Genomic DNA, 21,667 nt, shown 5'->3' on the forward strand with positions numbered 1-21,667 from the left:
ATGATCTCCGACTTACTCATATTTGTCTACCCCACAAATTTAGCAACTACCTATATAGTTAACCCGGTTATTACGTTGTTCCTGAGTTCTCGATTTGCTCGGGCAGTGTCATCTGACTACTTGTCTGGCCTCGTAATCCAGACCTGACTTCCTTATTTCGATCTGGCATATTTTTCCATCTACTTCATCCCTGAAGCGTCACAGAAGAAGTCTGCATATTTCGGAAGTTCAGAATTTGTCATGATATTTAAATTGTTATTTATTTTTGGTTTCTTGCATTCCAGTTTTCAATAAGACGCAATCGTATCTCATTTCAAAGACGATTAAAATTACGAAATTCACAAATTGTGATGTACTGTTGGGATGTTCTAGTTTAATTTGTATTAATGCATTATACAAGAATGGAGAGAAAGTTTGTTATCACAATGTTCTGAAAGTGTGGTTGAAGTGCAGAATGTGTCGACACCAATACGACGGGTATATCCGTCTTTCAAAGGATCAGCTCGATCAGACCAGATCTTGAAGACCAGTTCTGGGTACTGTCGGTTGTGGGTTTATCGTAAAGCGCTAGTTGGATCTGTTACGTAATGTGCTTCTATGAGTATCGAATCCCAATAAAAGAACTGAAATATAAAATTGGAATTTATAAAAAAAATAAAAAAGTAGCGAGTAGTCGTCTGTAATTATACTGTGCACCATTAAAGTTGCCGCCTGAGGAATGACAGTAAATAATAAAAATTTACTTGTTTTGGTTCAAGAATAGTAGGGAGATCATGCTATTAAATTTTTAAGTGATTAGGAAGTATACAGAAAGCCGAATACGAGTATTGTCAGGAAGTAGCCACTTCTGACAGGAAGAATGTTTCTAACCCGACTTTGCGTCGAGTCAAATTGAGTTAGGATGGCAGATACAGTTACATCAATCATTCCACGCTGCTTCACCTCTATGCTAGAGTTCATCAAACGTAGTGCTCAGCCTCAGGTAGTGGAGTGCTAGTCTTTCGCCTACCCATGATCAGATATTTTTATAGGGTGACACCTTCCGGCAACAATAATAGTCAAGCAACCTCTGTATTGAGACAGATCAGGAGAACACTGGCAAAATGAGTTCTTTTATTATCTTGCTGAAAGATTTCGTGGAAGAGAAGTCCAAGATAGCTCACAGACATCGACTTCAACACCTCAAAGATGTAGCTCCTGCTGCCCAAAGCTTCTGGTGATTGTGAATGTTATATCAACCGAACGTCATTTATACCGTCACACTGGTGCTGCACCTGCATAACGATGGTGAAAGGAATCTGTAACATTCGTTCTCCTCAGATCCTTCGCACTCCGATGCGCCCATCGTCATGCCGTACGCAGAAACTGTATTCGTGTGAAAAGAGAGGCGACGCCACTCACGTGTCCAGTATTGTTATTTGGAGCAGCACTGTCAGCGCACCTCTCTCTGCACGAACTCACAATCGCGGACGTGGTGTTGACAAACCGTCATGCTCCAAACGTCGTTACACCATCCATGTCTTTCCGCAACCTTGTCCACTACTGTGAGTGATCCTGCATGGCAGAACGAACAGAATGTCTGTCCTCTCGGGCGCTAGTCTCATGTGGCCGTTTAGATCCTTCGTGGCATTGAGTAAGGGACTCCCCTGGTAGCCGAGCGCGTCAAAGAGCTGCTTCCGGAATTTGAGGAGGTGAGTGAGCCCTGCACAAACACCATCTCACGGATTAATGACGAGGGCTGGTGAGCTGGCCAACCTGGTTGCAACTTTTAGGCGGTTTCCCACATCCAGTTAGATAAATACTGGGCTGGTACCCACGTATCACGTCATATACATACCACACATATATTTAAAAACGTTCCCGCAGTGAACATGAGATTTATTCTAGAAGTAGCACAGATACGCAGATTCCATGCCGGCGTTGTGGTGGCGTCAGTGAGGGCAACTGGCCACCTAATGTTACTAACATTACTAAAACCCGTAGAACAACGCCGACGTATTAGAGAAACGGGAACAGACAAACATGAAAGAAATTGAGTAATAGAGTCCAGTACCATTCGACAGGCTACGATTATACCGCCATTGAATTCCGACCCATTTTGGGAGACATACTTCCTTCTTACTCGAGGCCTTGCACGATGTTCTCACAAACAACTAACATTCAAATTCAATTTCCGAATGAAAAACCCAAAGCTTAATCTTTTCTTTTACAGGGTGTTCGGGCCCGCATCTCGTGGTCGTGCGGTAGCGTTCTCGCTTCCCACGCCCAGGTTCCCGGATTCGATTCCCGGCGGGGTCAGGGATTTTCTCTGCCTCGTGATGGCTGGGTGTTGTGTGCTGTCCTGAGGTTAGTTAGGTTTAAGTAGTTCTAAGTTCTAGGGGACTGATGACCATAGATGTTAAGTCCCATAGTGCTCAGAGACATTTGAACCATTTTGAACAGGGTGTTCGGAATTTCCCGATACAAACTTCTAGCGCTTGAAGAGGGGAGTGAGCGCACAATATATTGAGTAGGGCCCTATGTCTTAAAACGTACCGTTTCCGTGCTACAGCCGTTTCAAAACATGCTTGCTACGTAGGTATGCAACAGGGCAGTCATCGTAGGGCGATGGTTACGTCGGATCGGTTGATGTCATTTGACGTCTATGCTACCCCTGTGACCTGGTTAGAGCCTCATTCACGTGCTCGTGAATGTTCTAGCCATGTTCCTTCTGAATGGCGAAGCTCACGATAGTGGAAGAGCTACTCGTCGCCTTTATCAAAGTCGTTCTCCACAACGTCCAACACCATCGCATGTCCTTTCCGCCTCAATTGCGCTAGGGCTTCCAGGAAGGGTACATTCACCGTCAACAGGTGTGACAGTGGTTTTCCAAGGAGACGCTGCACACCCGAACTGCAAGAGACCCAACTGCATCACGTTGGAGAGAACCCGTCAACGAGTACACGAAGAGTGGAACTGTAAAACAAGTGCTGTACTTGCTCACGCCTAATCAGTTACTTGCAAAAGTGCTTGTCTTACCAAAGTGTTTGCAAATAGCTGTAGCACAGGAACGATAGGTTTCAGGACGTGGGTTCAAATTCAAAATATGGTCTACCTTCTCCCCTCTACAAGTCCTAGAAGTTTGTAACAGGAATTTCGGGACACCCGGTATACAGAATGATTATGGCGTTACATCGAGTTAATTTGTGTGATTATATTGAAATGCTAATATTTGTGTAGCGTCCTACGCTGTCGACATCACACCGGTCAGTCAACTTCAAAAGGCTGGCATTAACTCGTACGACTGCCCGCCAATCCGCTGACGGCCACCGCCGAGCCGACATAAGAAGACGCCGCACCGACGCCAGTCCAATCTGACACTGAAGTTCACTCAACACATTCAGTGCCTACTAGTTAGCCTCATATCTCAGTCGTTATTGTCTACTTTGAATGGTATAAAGGACCCACTGGAACACAACTGGACTTACTGATCGGAAGTTACGTAAAACAAACTTAAGAACATATTATGCGGGTTTCTCCTTATTTTGCTCTCTGTCTCAGCACCCACCTATACCTATTCCTCGACATCCACCCCTGGTCTGACCCAGTAATTTGCATATCCAAGCAGGTAGTACAGTTCATGCGGATTCGACTTTCATTTTAATGGGCAGCAGTGACCCTGGGACGAACATGTCTTCAGGTTTTGACATTCCAATAACGGAAGCTACAGAAACGAAAGAATAGGTAGTGAGCTCAGCCATAGCGGTTGCTCGTGAGTTTTGAACTCCATGCCAATGAGTTGGAAATTTCACACTCTGTGTGCCGTCCCCAGTGAAAATGTTGCAAAAAACTCGAACGTGATATTTAAAATCAAATAAAGTGGACGAGAGATTTTATCTCGACACAAAATATTATGTTGTGTGCGAATACTGACCGCTCAGGCGGTAGATAATTTTTCTCATGTGTATTATTATTATTATTATTATTATTATTATTATATAAAGTACTGAAGATACTGAAGAGACTGTCGATTGCAAAGAGTAAAAAGTACGCATTAATTAACAATGGACAGTTTAGTTAAAGAAGGACTGTATTCATTTGTCTTCTTTTATCTGTTCACTCTCTCTCTCTTGACTGCCGTGTGGGTAGTCGAACATATTGGTTCACTGCAGTTGAATGTAAGCTCAATTCTAATATTAATCTGATAATATATTAGTTTAATGTTATTGTCACTTTTATTTGTCAGAAGTGATCCACATCTCGTGTCCGATTCCTTTAAATACGAAGATTTTGAGTAATTTTCAGCGCAACAATTCAGCCGCCGCTGCAGCCCTAGACGCCATTACGTGGCAATCATAATTCATAAAATTCGCGGAATAGAAGAATTCGCCCGCTAAAATTATAACAAACGTTTGCTCCACAGCCGACTGACGCAGCAGCAGCATGCGTAGTTTTAAGATTTTCATTTTCAGTGCTTGGCCGAGATCGAGAGCCACGACTCGGACTACAACTAACTGTTAAAAAGTGGTAAGAAATAATTCTCTCGGGCGTGTGTGGACAACTGCAAATAATAATGAAAGATCTCATGTTCGAGAAGAAATATTTAGCCGAGCCAAAAATACCAAAAGTTTATTTCAGTTCGTAACTTAAATGTAACGTATTTCAAGATTAGTTCCTGAACAATAAGTTTGCTCGGATTAATCTTTATTAACAAATCAATGTTAATAAAGTAATTTAAATTCAAAACTCAAGCATTTTAAAGAGCTCACCACGTGACACTATTAATAAATCATTTTACATATATTTTTTAATTGTTAGGCGAAATCTGTTATCCTTCGTTTGTTGTCCCGAAGGCTATTGAGTAGTTTGTTTTCCGGAATTTCGCTTAGATGAGTTGAGAGCCCGTATAGAACAGAAGTCAACGCCACGCACTCGGAATGATCTTGTGCGTGCACATTGTTGGTCGCAAACTACCCATTGCGGTGTCTGTCATACAGATAGAAGTTAATGAGCAGAATAGCGTTTTAAACACACTATGGGATCAAAAGTATCCGGACATTCTCAAAAACATACTTTTTTTCATATTAGGTGCATTGTGCTGCAATCTACTTCCAGGTACCCCATATCAGCGACCTCAGTAGTCATTATACATCGTGAGAGAGCAGAATGGGGCGCTCCGCAGAACCCTCGGGCTTCGAACGTGATCAGGTGATTGGGTGTCACAAGTATCATACGCCTGTACGCGAGATTTCCACACTCCTTAACATCCTTAGGTCCGCTGTTTCCGATGTGATTATGAAATGGAAACGTGAAGGGACACTTACAGCACCAAAGCGTACAGGTCGACTGGCAGAGACCGCCGACAATTGAAGAGCATCGTAATGTGTAACAGGCAGACATCTATCCACACCATCACACAGCAATTCCAAACTGCATCAGGATACACTGCAAGTACTATGACAGGAAGGCGGGAGGTGAGAAAACTTGGATTTCTTGGTCGACCAGCTGCTCATAAGCCACACATCGCGCCGGTAAATGCCGAACGAGCCTCGCTTGGTGTAAGGACTGTAGACATTGGACGAATGAACAGTGGAAAAACGTTGTGTAGAGTGACGAATCACACGATATGGCCATCCGATGGCAGCGTGTGGGTACGGCGAATTCCCGGAGAACGTTATCTGCCAGCTTGTGTAGTGCCAACAGTAAAATTCCGAGGCGGTGGTGTTATGGTGTAATTGTTTTCCATGGAGGAGGCTTGCACCACTTGTTGTTTTGCGTGGCACTATCACAGCACAGGTCTACATTGATGTTTTAAGCACCTTCTTCCTTCCCACAGTTGAAGAGCAATTCGGGAATATCGATTGCATCTTTCAACACGATCGAGCACTTGTTCATAATGCACGGCCTATGGCGGAGTCGTTACACGACAATAACATCCCTGTAATGGACTCGCCTACACAGAGTCCTGACCTGAATCCTATAGTACATCTTTGGGATCTTTTGGAACGCCAAATTCATGCCAGGCCTCATCGACCGACATCGATAGCTCTACACAGTCAGCACTCCGTGAAGAATGGTCTACCATTCTCCGAGAAACCTTCCAGCACCTGATTGAAAGTATGCCCGCAAGAGTGGAAGCTGTCATCAAGGCTAAGTGTGGGCCAACACCATATTGAATTCCAGCATTACCGATGGAGGGTGCCACGAACTTGTCAGTTATTTTCAGCCAGGTGTCCGGATACTTTTGAATACATAGTGTATCTTGGAGGGAATGAGGACGGAGGATCGTTCACATTTTCGCTCAAAAACCTACCACATTTCTCGAGTTGAATGAGATTCGCGGACTAACAGCGTGATCGAGGAAGGGACACCCACGTGAGCTACCCCGCAAGCCCCCAGGCCGCAAACATTGTTTTCGGTGTGGCGCGGGTGATCACTTTGTGCACGATTAGGTCTTTTCGGGCAGGGACCCTGCACACCGCGCTGTTAGGTATATTTGTCTTCCGTATTGATGTATCTGCACTATCGAGGAACCTGTCTATGGCCTTTCATACTCGGGGAGTTCTGTTTCGTTGCTGGAATATAGTTGATATTTGGAATTTAGCAATTTGTGGAACATCCCTCCCTTGCGAGACGCCGTGTTGTGAGTGGGCAGGAGTTTTGTGCGGGAGGTGCAAGGGAGATCGTCTATTTCTTCGTAGCCTATTAAGTTAATTGTGGTTAAAAACTTGTTTGTTACCCTGCTTCTTTGTTGTGATTTTATTCAACGAACGGGCTTCGTGCTCGATTTTAGAAGTAACATCTTCTTAAGTTTTGTCCTTTGGAGAGGATAGTCCTCTGTTCTTGCCGTACCACTAACAATGTTAATTCTCTTGAAATAAGTTATTTCGAGTTTGAGCTTGGTTTCCTTAGCGGAAATGGGGCCAAGTGGGTATTGGGCATTAAGGCACTTCCGTGATGTTCTTAATCAGTAGGGATTAACGCACAAGATTGAATAAAAATTAGTTCGGTTGATGATATTTCTATACATCAAGTCCCCTCAGAAGACGAAGACAGTGCAACAAAAGATTAATGGCGTGCTTCGAGATGGGGTCATCGGGCCATCAACTTCATCATACGCTTTTCCTACATGTTTAATGCCAAAGGGCAAGGCAAGGATTACCTCCTACTTATCGATTACACAGCAGTTAACAAAAGAGTCATTCTGGAATCGTTGCCGCTACCTGGGCTTCACAATTGTTTCACTTGGTTTTCTGGGGCTCGTTATTTTACGGTACTTGATCTTAATAAAGCTTCTTATTACATACCTTTGACGGATGATTCCAAGCATGTTACTGCACTTTGTACCGATTAAACCTTTATGAGTTTAAGTGGATGCCTTTCGTGTTGTCTACCGGTGCAGCCGTGCTCTCCAGACTTTTAGATCATGTCCTGGACGATCTAAAATTTAGCTGTGTTTATAACTTCCTGGACGATGTTGTGGTGTATAGCCGTTCTTTTGATGACCATTTGTGGCACCTTGGGTAGGTATTACGACCGAGCGACCAGATTGTCAGTTAAGCCGTCAAAGATTACTTTGGCTACACAGCAAATTTCCTTCTTGGGGAAGCTGGTGTCAGGTGATGGAATTAGGATAGACCAGGAACACAACTCCGGAAATTTCCTCTCCCAAGGATTGAAAGGGTATGGCCAGGTTCATTGGCACCGTCAATTTTTTCAGGAAGTTCGTTCCCAGTTTTGCCCAACTAAACGCTCCCCTAAATAGTCTTCGCCAAAAGAGGAAGACCTTTGTCTGGGGCAGAGACAACAAGCTGCTTTCGAGGATGTTAAGACTGCCTTTCAAAATTCTCCTGTGCTAGCCAATCGCGACTTTGACAAAAGGTTTATTGTCCAGAACGATACGTCTAAAGCTGGCGTCGCGGCTGTGCTCCTGCGAGAAGACTGTGGGGAGAGGCGCTCACTTGGCTACGGTCTGCAGGCCGCTGTGGCCGAGCGGTTCTAGGCGCTTCAGTCAGGAACCGTGCTGCTGCTACGGTCGCAGGTAAGAATCCTGCCGCGGGTATGGATGTGCGTGATTCCGTCTATGCGTGTGAGGCCTTGGCTGTCCTGTTCGCCCTCGAGATAATTTGATTCTTTCTCGAGCACAGAGAATTCGATCTAGAGACGGATAACCAAGCCATGAGCTGAGTTTTGGAGAAGTCTAGAAAGACCAGTAGAATTGTTGTATGGGCGGATCGTATAACTGCCTTCCCTTTCCTGGTTCATCATATTAAGGGCTCTGATAACTGTCATATGTTTCACGAAGGTATTGAGGAAGCAGACGAGCTTTCGTTACCGTCAGAGGCTTCTGTTTGTAGTATTTTGGCTGAGGTACCTGAGCGTTTCGGCGATCTTAAGCCCAAGCAACATCAGGAGTTTCATTTAACGCCTAGCTGGCCACGGTGGTCTCGCGGTTCTAGGAGCGCAGTCCGGAACCGTACGACTGCTACGGTCGCAGGTTCGAATCCTGCCTCGGGCATGGATGTGTGTGATGTCCTTAGGTTAGTTAGGTTTAAATAGTTCTAAGTTCTAGGGGACTGATGACCACAGCAGTTGAATCCCATAGTGCTCAGAGCCATTTATTTTTAACGCCTATTAGGAAACGGCTCTTGGTGCCATGTTATTTGTTAAGGAAGGGCATAGTCTGTGAGGCGGTAGGCAAACAGGCTGACGTAAATATGTACTCGGTGTTCAGTTGTTTTTATTATTCATTGCTGGAAGGTCATTTAGGAGTTTATAAAATGCAGCAGCTGTGATGTGGCCGTCATTGTATAAGGATATCCGTCGGTTATTCGGTGAGTGCAACTTGTGCACGATACGTAAACGCAGTCATAGCTCACTCAAGAGGCTTTTGCAGTTCGAGCGGGAGCAGCGCCCTGTGGTCAAATTGTCCCTTCCCCGTACCGCGTGGGTCGGAGTGGGGGGGAGGGGATCGTTAAATATTGGTTGTGGTCGACGCCTTCTCCCGATTCGTTTGGCTTCTCCATAGTAGGATTTTTACCGTTTCCTTTACTGTGAATCACCTGTCTACGATCTTCTTCCCGTTTGGACCACAAAGGGCCTAGTTAATAATAACACTCTCGGCTTTACGTCCAAGGAATTTAAGCTCTTCTGTTTTGGTAACGCCGCTAAGCACGTCACCACCACCCCTTACTATTCTCAACAACCCATCGCCGAAAGAATTAACAGGAACTTGAAGGCCGCGCTTACTATTTACCATGCCAAGTCTCAGACGAAGCGGGGCGGCCCTCTTCCTTGGATTAATTTTTCTTTCAACTCCGATCAGCATGACGCTTCCAAGGCTCTGCCTGCTGATCTTGTGTTTGCCTATCCTCGTAACTCTCCTTTAGCAAATTCATGGAACATGAGCTTTTGCCTGACAACATCGCTCCCATACATTAGATAGAACTGGAATAGGGGCACAAGGAAGATAAAGTTAGCTCATCGACTACAGAGGCGTCACAATCGAGGGAGGCAACCTTTTCAAGCTAAGGTAGGGGATATAATGTGCTTGCCGGTAATTGTAATGTCGGTGGAGGAAGAGAAGGCGGTATTTCAAAAACAGAACTCGCACCTCGATTTATAGGGCCTTGTTCAATTATGAGGGTACTGAATCCAATTAACCTGTTGCTTCGTAATCCCACTACAGGTAGGACTCCCTGTGTCCACGTTAGCCAAGTTAAGAAGGCGAGATAAAGTTCCTCGCCTCTACTTAGAAAATTGGGGGAGGGGGACTTCCGGTTTGAGTGGGGGAGGTTGAGCCATGCTGGCTCGTATCGATATCTGCTTCGCGGCCTACTGGCGTGAATTCACCATTCTGGCGCGGCGCGAGGTGGCGCGACTGCACGGCGTTGCGGGTTTTGCAGTGACCTTTAAATCCAGTAAAATACCGGTTTCTCCGGGGAGAGGGAGAGACGGCTTGTATTGAAATAGTATGTTGCCTTGTACGCTGGAGCCGGTAAGCTGGAAGATTGATCTATGGGGAATCTAGAAAGCTCGGTTATTTGGAAAGGTGTTTTTCTAGTACAACCCATTCGTGCACTAAATGGATCACCCCATGCTATACCTGGCGGTGTACGCTGAATTAACTTGGACGCGGTCCGCCTCCAGCTATAGTCTACATATTGCTCATAGATTTGACGAGACGCTCAATCGGATGACGCGAGTGGGCTGTCTATGCTTTTTCCTTGCGTCGTACTGTTCTCCGGCATTATATTAATGCTAAAGTGAGTTTCAGTACAGCCTTAAGTTTTTACATTTCTAGTTATTCCCGTATTAAAGTCTTTGTCATTCAAAGCAAAATAATTTGTAGAAGCTCCTCTGCAACTCGTGATGTGTCCTTCACAATGACCTGACTGTGTGTTCAGGTTATCGAACAGAGCTAAAGGTTTCCGGGCACGTCATTGTTGTTTAATATTCTCCCCTCCCGCAGTGCTAGTATCATACGGATTTGTGCCCAATCTCTCTTAATCCTCGTTATTCATTTCATGTATGATCGTGTTTTAGTTACGTTTTAGATGCTCAGCCTGGCCAGATCCTCAAGTTGTTTATTGAGGCCGTTAATAAGGAGAAATTGGCCAATTGCTCGACAATGCCCTGTCTGACTCGGAGGTAAGGTCATGTTTAGCTTCTCTTACGTGACTGCATCCGTGCCGCCAGCTGTGGCCCAGCGGTTCTAGTCGCTTCAGTCGGGAACTGCGCCGCTGCTACGGTCGCAGGTTCGAATCCTGCCTCGAGCATGGATGTGTGTGATGCCCTTAGGTCAGTTAGGTTTAAGCCGTTCTAAGTCTAGAGGACTGATGACCTCAGATGTTAAGTCCCATAGTGCTTAGAGCCATTTGAACAATTTTTGACTGTGCATCTGTCTCTGTCCTTACGTTCATGCCTCAAAACCCAAACATTTTCGAAAAATGCAGTAAATGAAGCAGGCAAAAAGGAATACAAACGTCTCAAACATGAGATCGACAGGAAGTGCAAAATGACTAAGCACGTATGGCTAGAGGACAAATGTAAGGATGTAGAGGCTTATCTCAATAGGGGTAAGATTGATACTGCCTACAGGAAAATTAAAGAGATCTTTGGAGAGAAGAGAACCATTTGAATGAACATCAAGAGCTCAGATGGAAACCCAGTTCTAACGAAAGAAGGGAAAGCAGAAAGGTGGAAGGAGTATATAGAGGGTCTATACAAGGGCGATGAACTTGAGGACAATATTATGGAAATGGAAGAGGATGTAGATGAAGATGAAATGGGAGATACGATACTGCGTGAAGATTTTGACAGAGCACTGAAAGACCTGAGTCGAAAAAAGGCCCCCGGAGTAGACAACATTCCATTGGAACTACTGACGGCCTTGGGAGAGATAGTCCTGACAAAACTCTACCGTCTGGTGAGCAAGGTGTATGAAACAGGCGAAATACCCACAGACTTCAAGAAGAACATAATAATTCCAATCCCAAAGAAAGCAGGTGTTGACATATGTGTTAATTACCGAACAATCAGTCTAATAAGCCACAGCTGCAAAATACTAACACGAATTCTTTACAGACGAATGGAAATACTAGTAGAAGCCGACCTCGGCGAAGATCAGTTTGGATTCCGTAGAAAGACTGGAACACGTGAGGCAATACCGACCTTACGACTTATCTTAGAAGAAAGATTAAGGAAAGGCAAACCTACATTTCTAGCATTTGTAGACTTAGAGAAAGCTTTTGACAATGTTGACTGGAATACTCTCTTTCAAATTCTGAAGGTGGCAGGGGTAAGATACAGGGAGCCAAAGGCTATTTATAATTTGTGCAGAAACCAGATGGCAGTTATAAGAGTCGAGGGACATGAGAGGGAAGCAGTTGTTGGGAAGGGAATAAGACAGGGTGGTAGCCTCTCCCCGATGCTATTCAATCTGTATATTGAGCAAGCAGTAAAGGAAACCATAGAAACCAGGTGGCAGTCATAAGAGTCGAGGGGCATGAAAGGGAAGCAGTGGTTGGGAAAGGAGTGATACAGGGTTGTAGCCTCTCCCCGATGTTATTCAATCTGTATATTGAGCAAACAGTAAAGGAAACAAAAGAAAAATTCGGAGTAGGTATTAAAATTCATGGAGAAGAAGTAAACACTTGGAGGTTCGCCGATGATATTGTAATTCTGTCAGAGACAGCAACGGACCTGGAAGAGCAGTTGAACGGAATGGACAGTGTCTTGAAAGGAGGGTATAAGATGAACATCAACAAAAGCAAAATGAGGATAATAGAATATAGTCAAATTAAGTCGGGTGATGCTGAGGGAATTAGATTAGGAAATGAGACACTTAACGTAGTAAAGGAGTTTTGCTGTTTGAGTAGCAAAATAACTGATGATGGTTGAAGTAGAGAGGATATAAAATGTAGAGTGGCAATGGCAAGGAAAGCGTTTCTGAAGAAGAGAAATTTGTTAACATCCAGTATAGATTTAAGTGCCAGGAAGTCGTTTCTGAAAGTATTTGTATGGAGTGTAGCCATATACGGAAGTGAAACATGGACAATAAATAGTTTGGACAAGAAGTGAATAGAAGCTTTCGAAATGTGATGCTACAGAAGAATGCTGAAGATTAGATGGGTAGATCACATAACTAACGAGGAGGTATTGAACAGGATTTGGGGGAAGAGAAGTTTGTGGCACAATTTGACGAGAAGAAGGGATCGGTTGGTAGGACATGTTCTGAGGCATCAAGGGATCACCAATTTAGTACTGGATGGCAGTGTAAAGGGTAAAAATCGTAGAGGGAGACCAAGAGTAGAATACACTAAGCAGATTCAGAAGGATGTAGGTTGCAGTAGGTACTGGGAGATGAAGCTTGCACAGGATAGAGTGGCATGGAGAGCTGCATCAAAACAGTCTCAGGACTGAAGACCACAACAACAACAACATTTGACCTTTCTCATTATCTCTCAGGGCAAGTAATTGTAACTATTGCCAATTTCATTGGTGTTGCAAATTGTATTCAATTCGGTTTCTCTCTTTTAGAGCTTTTACTGGATCAATTCGTTTAATACATAACTGAATGGATACTCGAATTCTAGCTTAGTGGTCAGAAAGTTGATTCAGTTTGTTTTAAAAAAATTGTACACTCCTGGAAATGGAAAAAAGAACACATTGACACCGGTGTGTCAGACCCACCATACTTGCTCCGGACACTGCGAGAGGGCTGTACAAGCAATGATCACACGCACGGCACAGCGGACACACCAGGAACCGCGGTGTTGGCCGTCGAATGGCGCTAGCTGCGCAGCATTTGTGCACCGCCGCCGTCAGTGTCAGCCACTTTGCCGTGGCATACGGAGCTCCATCGCAGTCTTTAACACTGGTAGCATGCCGCGACAGCGTGGACGTGAACCGTATGTGCAGTTGACGGACTTTGAGCGAGGGCGTATAGTGGGCATGCGGGAGGCCGGGTGGACGTACCGCCGAATTGCTCAACACCTGGGGCGTGAGGTCTTCACAGTACATCGATGTTGTCGCCAGTGGTCGGCGGAAGGTGCACGTGCCCGTCGACCTGGGACCGGACCGCAGCGACGCACGGATGCACGCCAAGACCGTAGGATCCTACGCAGTGCCGTAGGGGACCGCACCGCCACTTCCCAGCAAATTAGGGACACTGTTGCTCCTGGGGTATCGGCGATGACCATTCGCAACCGTATCCATGAAGCTGGGCTACTGTCCCGCACACCGTTAGGCCGTCTACCGCTCACGCCCCAACATCGTGCAGCCCGCCTCCAGTGGTGTCGCGACAGGCGTGAATGGAGGGACGAATGGAGACGTGCCTTGGTGTCAATTATGGTCGTATGCGCGTTTGGCGCCGTGCAGGTGAACGCCACAATCAGGACTGCATACGACCGAGGCACACAGGGCCAACACCCGGCATCACGGTGTGGGGAGCGATCTCCTACACTGGCCGTACACCTCTGGTGATCGTCGAGGGGACACTGAATAGTGGATCCAAACCGTCATCGAACCCATCGTTCTACCATTCCTAGACCGGCAAGGGAACTTGCTGTTCCAACAGGACAATGCACGTCTGCATGTATCCCGTGCCACCCAACGTGCTCTAGAAGGTGTAAGTCAACTACCCTGGCCAGCAAGATCTCCGGATCTTTCCCACATTGAGCATGTTTGGGACTGAATGAAGCGTCGTCTCACGCGGTCTGCACGTCCAGCACGAACGCTGGTCCAACTGAGGCGCCAGGTGGAAATGGCATGGCAAGCCGTTCCACAGGACTACATCCAGCATCTCTACGATCGTCTCCATGGGAGAACAGCAGCCTGCATTGCTGCGAAAGGTGGATATACACTGTACTAGTGCCGACATTGTGCGTGCTCTGTTGCCTGTGTCTATGTGCCTGTGGTTCTGTCAGTGTGATCATGTGATGTATCTGACCCCAGGAATGTGTCAATAGAGTTTCCCCTTCCTGGGAGTGTATTTAATAAAATCTAACTGAAGGAGCTTAGTGTCTATTTATCTTGCGCTTCCTTTGATGAAGCGTCTATTAATCTTGTGCTTCCTTTGGTGAAGAACTATTGCGTCATTATTACTGTTTGATTTGGACCTGTCTGCAACTCGGGGTAGCCGCTCGGTCACAGGCGTCCTATAACGGTTTTCGCGGCTTCCCCCGTCGGAGGTTCGAGTTCTCCCTCGGAAATGGGTGTGCGTGTTATCCATAGTGTACGTTAGTTTAAGTTAGATTAAGTAGTGTGTAAGCTTATGGACCGATGACTTCAGTAGTTTGTCCCATACGATCTTACAACAAATTTCCAAAATTTTTTGGACCTGTCTTGCTAAAGCGATTCCTTCGCTGGACTGTTTCCTACCTGGCAGCGCCTCTCGCCTTGGTTTCGGGGCCCGGGGGATCCAGTACTGGATTGGCTGTCTATTGCCGCGTGCGTCTGTTCGGCGCGGCGTGACTCCGGCGTGCCGTTTGCGGGGCGGCGAGACATCTGACAGCGTCACTTGCCACTCCGGGCACTTTTCACGCCGCTTCGTAAGGATGATATTTATGGCGATGCAGAACACGAACAACACTACTCTGGCTCAAGCTAGATCCCCTTGCGATCTGACACGAACTAACACAAGCATCTCGAACCACAGTGGTAAGAGTACCAATTCCAGTTTCCTCGTTAGGTACATTCCTTTGGCGGATATGTTTCCGATGCGTTAAAGATCCAGTTATCCTCAATTTATCATAAACATATTTAAATGGACGACGTGTACGGTGAGTACCTTGAAGATATCTTTCAGCGTATAAGTCTCTAGCTCTCACTGAATTTCGTTGGCATTCTCCGTAAACGAAAAGCATATCGACTTGTTCTTAGAGGGAATACATCATTCACATTCGCTTGATTCGACGATACTAGTCTTACTGTTCCTATTAGTATTGTACAGCGAAACCGTCGAATGGTGTTTACATGCCAATGGCACGTTAGATGGATACACCTTATTCGTGTAATATGTACTATTTGCACAATATACGAGCGATAATTGTCAGATCATGTGTTTCGATAAGTGCCGAAGTGATAAGGAATACTACTCAATCCATGACAAGAAGATTGCGGCACTGCATTGATACCAATGGTCATCACTTTGAACACCTTCTGTAAATGGACGTTCATGCCACCTTTGTGAGCTTCGTTGACCTTCAAAGACCTTACTGTTTTACACATCATTGGATTCGTTTCGATAGCCGCTATCAGAAAATTAGTTCCAAACTACAGCATCCCATTAAAAAAAAAAAAAAAAAGTTGGCCCTCATATCTCTGACGCGACCCCACCTACCAACAAAAAACTAACGTTATATTATGGCCCCCGTTGTCCAATGCAACATTTGTCCCACTAACTTTTCAGCTACTATCATACTTTTGGAGATATTCTAGGTGGCAACAGTCAGTGACTCAACCTGTATATCCATTTCTTCAATTATTTTCTAATTTCGAAATCTAGTGGCTCCTGTGCATCCCTTTAATGCTCTTACAAATCTCTTCTTAGTTGCCTGTATTCGACTTTCCTTCCGTAACATTTAACCGCTTGTGCCAGAGTACCTCACGTACTGAGATTCTGTGTAACCCCGAGATCATTCCTGTGATATTAAGGACTTACTACCGTTCACTCAAACTCATGTTACACGATTGCATTTTGCTAATTAATTCATTCTCTTATAAGGGAACTTTCTTAAAGATTGTTGCCCTGGAACTGTTTTGTGGTCCACTGTTAACTTGGGATTGCTTTAAATACAATTATAAGTTTTTTTTACATGTTTGATTTTGTTAAATTCACAAATTATTCACTATCTAATATTTTTCCAGCGCCTTATATGTCAATTCTGTAGCTCTTCTAACTGTCATTCAGCACTGCCTCAACTAAGAATTTTAGTTGTTTGGTGCTCCCTTTAAAAAGAATTGGATTGTGAAGCATAATATTAGAACTTGTCATGCCCTTAACTATTTTACAATTGGTCGAATTCTTTGGGGCAAATTAGCCCTATTTCAGCTGTGATTATCTTCTTTTAAAAAATCAAGTTGTGAGAAATGATGAGTGATGACATACCGAGTGCTTAGCCTTCCACGAGAAGTTTTAGTGTTTATTCTATTCCCGCGGATTTCACGAGCGTAACAACGAGACTCTCCAGCCTCGTTCGTGGTCATTTAGAAGCGTGTAGTGCACCATTGGTAACTGGAACAAGTGCTGACCTGTGTACGGCAGGTAGAACGGCCGACAGCGGCACAGCGTGATGATGGACCTGATGCGGCAGCTGACGAGGCAGTCGCTCTGCGAGTAGTCCATGCCCAGGCGCTCCTGCAGCTCGTCCTCGAAGAGGCAGCGGCGCTTCTGAGGGCTGAAGGAGCGCACCTCGCTCGTGGCGGCCACGGTCTGTGCGGACAGCCGGATGAAGAATTCACGGCGCGGTCCCAGCAGCTTCTCCACCAGGCCACCGCTCGACGCGTCCGCGAAGTCGCCAGGCTTGAACAGTAGCAGCTGCCGCCCCACCCCCACCACCTGCTGTCAGCCTTCCTCGGTCCAAGACATGGAATGTATTCTTTGGGGTAAGCACAGGATAGCACAGGCCAAGCCAACATCTGCATTTCCGAAGTGCGCTAGCGCAGTCGAGTCTACCCAGTGTTCCGGCTTCCCTCACCACTGTGCTATTCTCAGCAGATGTGTGAGTGAGATGAATATTTGCTGAAGGCTATATACTCAGAAAACTTATGAAGACGTGTTCCCAACGTACTACTTCTAAGACAGGCTCGTCCAAACTGTGCCCTTGGGGCCGTAGCGCACGCAATCGGCCGCGGCCAGAGCCCCAAGCGAACTCCTACGAGCCGGCCGCGGTGGTCTCGCGGTTCTAGGCGCGCAGTCCGGAACCGTGCGACTGCTACGGTCGATGGTTCGAATCCTGCCTCGGGCATGGATGTGTGTGATGTCCTTAGGTTAGTTGCGTTTAAGTAGTTCTAAGTTCTAGCGGACTGATGACCACAGCAGTTGAGTCCCATAGTGCTCAGAGCCATTTGAACCATTTTTGAATTCGTACGTTGTCGCAGTGGCCGAGCCGTGCCGCTTAGCTGGCGGTGCGGACCGCCCGAACGCCGGTAGATAATATCTGTTCGCCCGTTTCCCTTCGGGCAGAGGACGTCCCACATGTGCTTCAAGATTGACCTACAGTGCCATATCCGCCTGAAGGACCGCTTTCCCTTGTGGAAAACTTTGTATGACTTGAACTGCTTTCTTCCACGAGAGAAATATCCTCTTTTGCACAAGAATGCGGCCAAAGTTCTCTCATTGTTTGGTTCCACGTATATTTGTGAGCACTTTATCTCTCTTTTAAAGCTTGCTACAACTAAGAACCGTTCAATTCTTGGAGATAAAAATTTGACCAATTCTTTGAGCTTAGCAGTCTCACGGAATATTGTACCAAGCCTAGACAAATTCGTTTCCTTAAAAAAGAAAAACGTGTAAAATGTTAATTGTCTCCTTTAACAATGCTGACTGTAAGAATTAAAGAGCTTTATAACCTTAATTCTATTTTCATAAGTTTTCAAACTTGGTCAGTTAAAATTATTACGTACAGAACAGCAAACTGAGGATCCGATTTCTAAACTCTGAAAAGGGATACAAAAAATTGTAGCACGAAGTATAACAAAAAATACTTACTTGCAACTACTAACAGTAAGGGCGAGACTCTGTATCCCTTACATAAAATTAATTCTAAAATAGAATATTTTGTTTACGTTAGATCTGACCGCGGGACAGTCCAGCGCAGAGCAGTGCTGTACGGTCTCACTCGCTCTGCAGTTCTCTCTCTCTCTCTCTCTCTCTCTCTCTCTCTCGCTCGCTCGCTCCTATGGCGGCACTAGCGACACACGGTCGCGGACTACACTGTCTTGCGCAATTCTTGGATGAGCCTGGTCTAAGAGATGAATACTCCAGCTTAATTTTATAAGCAGACGTTTGTCATGTGTGTCTATTTCCAACTTTTTATTTTTCTGCCAAAGCAATTACTTTTATTACTCGGTTAAATAAATATGTTACATAGCGCTAATATGGTGAGCAGAACAACAGAAAGCATTATATACACGCATTTAACAGTGCGTTGTGACGTTTATAAACTTATAGATATTTCTGCACTACTGCCCATCAAAATTGCTACACCACGAAGACGACGTGCTACAGACGCGAAATTTAACCGACAGGAAGCAGATGCTGTGATATGCAAATGATTAGCTTTTCAGATCATTCACACAAGGTGGGCGCTGGTGGTGACATCTACAACGTGCTGACATGAGGAAAGTTTCCAACCGATGTCTCACACACAAACAGCAGTTGACCGGCGTTGCCTGGTGAAACGTTGTTGTGATGCCTCGTGTAAGGAGGAGAAATGCGTACCATCACGTTTCCAACTTTCATAAAGGTCGGATTGTAGCCTATCGCGATTGCGGTTTATCGTATCGCGACATTGGTGCTCGCGTTGGTCGGGATCCAATGACTGTTAGCAGAATATGGAATATGTGGGTTCAGGAAGGTAATACGGAACGCCGTGATGGATCCCAATGGCCTCGTATCACTAGCAGTCGAGATGACAGGCATCTTAGCCGCATGGCTGTAACGGATCGTGCAGCCACGTCTCGATCCCTGAGTCATCAGATGGGGACGTTTGCAAGACAACAACGATCTGCACGAACAGTTCGACGACGTTTGCAGCAGCATGGACTATCAGCTCGGAGACCGTGGCTGCAGTTACCCTTGACGCTGCATCACCGACAGGAGCGGCTACGATGCTGTACTCAACGACGAACTCGGGTGCACCAATGGCGAAACGTCATTTTTTCGGATGAATCCAGTTTCTGTTTACAGCATCATGATGGTCGCTTCCGTGTTTGGCGTCATCGCGGTGAACGCACATTGGAAACGTGTATTTGTCATCGCCATACTGGCGTATCACCCGACATGATGGTATCGGGTGCCATTGGTTACACGTCTCAGTCACCTCTTGTTCACACTGACGCCACCTTGAACAGTGGACGTTACATTTCAGATGTGTTACGACCTATGGCTCTACCTTTCATTCGATCTCTGCAAAACCATACATTCCAGCAAGATAATGCACGACCACATGTTGCAGGTCCCGTACGGGCCTTTCTGGATACAGAAAATGTTCGACTTCTTCCCTGGCTAGAACATTCTCCAGATTTCTCACCAATTTAAAACGTCTGGTCAATGATGGCAGAGCAACTGGCTCGTCACAATACGCCAGTCACTACTCTTGATGAACTGTGGTATCGTGTTGAAGCTGCACAGGCAGCTGTACCTGTACACGCCACCCAAGTTCTGTTTGAATCAGTGTCCAGGTGTATCAAGGCCGTTATTGCGGTCAGAGGTGGTTATTCTGGGTACTGATTTCTCAGGATCTATGCACCCAAATAGAGTGAAAATGTAATCACATGTCAGTTCTAGTATAAGATATTCATCCAATGAATACCCATTTATCATTTGCATTTCTTCTTGCTGTAGCAATTTTAATGGCCAGTAGTGTATTTCAGAATATGTAATAATTGTGGAACTATCATTCATGATACAATAAAACACATGAAGTTACTAGATTATAATCTGTTTAACGCGACGCTAGTAGGACTCTATCAGTTTCGTAACAGAAGAAAAAACGTTCACACACAATTGAACCAAGGACTGGAATACTTTTAGCGGAGTGTCTGTGCAGTCGTTGAGTTGGGTGCTCCACTGCACACCTGTCAGCTCAAGTCGGATGTGATGAGGTACATTATAAGCAAAAAGCGAAAGTGTTCTGGTAAACAAATCGATATCCATCTTCAGTCGTGCAGGTCCACAGATGGAAAGTGTTTCATGTCATAAACTTGGAGATGCTTTTCCCACGCGGTTAGTATTTGTTTGATAGCATCACTCTTGTCCATCACATCGATTACCAAATGATTCTCCCCTTGCTTTCAGACACTTAAAGAATACAAGTAAATTGTGATATCAACAATAAAAGATATTTTATCACTCTATTTACACTTAACTCAGTTTCGCTCTCCTATGGTCGCCTTCAGTACAGCTACTATTCACCTTTGTTCTTCAGAAAACAAGTGTGTCGTATCATCTTCGTGGCTGGTGCTGTAATGGCATTCCACTAAATGTTTTTCCAGCTCATAAGTGTGATGCCATATTAAGCCCTCTGCTTAGTCTTTAAACGACATGAAAATTAAGGCAAGTCCCATTCGCTATTGGGCGAGTGGTTTCTCCACTCTTTTTTTTCTTTTTTTTGTGGAAAGGTGCGTAGACGCTATAGTACACCTAATGCAGAACGTATTGCAACTGGGACCGCTAGGCAGGAACGTGGCCGGGCGCTCGCACTCACGGAGCACTGTATGGCGAGGTCTGATATAGCACGATGAGCTGATGGATAGCAATCCGTAGGCAAACATGTAAGCTCGTGTGTGCCCTAGAGAGACTGACACTGTCATTACCCTGCAGTTCAAAAAGGATTCAGACTGATCTAATAGAGAAATGGAGAAAGTTTTAGATGGTAATTCTAATATTTCAGGTGTTCTGCATAGTCTAAGCCCACTTGAGTACAACGCACAGAACGTTCATACAACCACGTGCAACTATTTTATAGGTCCTTCTTTGGAACGTCGTTCACCTTGCACCTAACACTGGATTGAATGCCGGTTATATTGTCAAAGCGTTGTCTCTTCATGCGATTTTCTCAACGTTACTGCTTTGTGGTAGGTTCGTATTGATAATACGATGATTATTTTTTCTGGAAAAGAATTGCCGGTGTTTTGTTTTTCAGACTAGTCACGGTAGGTGTGCACATGCCTTTGTTTCACTATTTTTTTTCTTTTCGGGGCTCAAGGTGTGTGGCACAAACTTTCCATATACTTATATCTTTCTCAAAAGATTCCTGAGAATGTCTTGAACATTTGATTCAGAGATGTAGCTCCATTGCGATTTGTGACAGAACATTGTTGACACACTACAGCTGCACGTCCACTACTTAGCACTATGTTCTCACAACTGGCTTGTCGACTGCAAATCTGTTGTTTACACTTGCTTTTTGAAGATGCCACTGTAATTACGGTGCTGACACCGCTTATACGCCAGAAATAA

General features: G+C 45.3%; 1 protein-coding gene across 1 annotated transcript in view; it reads right to left on the bottom strand.

Moving 5' to 3' along the window:
* LOC126353870 (sodium channel protein Nach-like) overlaps positions 1 to 21,667 on the bottom strand; it is a 224,665-nt gene that overhangs the window by 166,313 nt on the left and 36,685 nt on the right. Inside the window, exon 3 of the mRNA XM_050003093.1 lies at positions 16,735 to 17,020. Coding sequence (XP_049859050.1) covers positions 16,735 to 17,020 — 286 coding nt within the window. The remainder of the gene's footprint in view (positions 1 to 16,734; positions 17,021 to 21,667) is intronic.

Source organism: Schistocerca gregaria, chromosome 1, assembly GCF_023897955.1.
Source record: "Schistocerca gregaria isolate iqSchGreg1 chromosome 1, iqSchGreg1.2, whole genome shotgun sequence".
NCBI classification, from domain to species: Eukaryota; Metazoa; Arthropoda; class Insecta; order Orthoptera; family Acrididae; genus Schistocerca; species Schistocerca gregaria.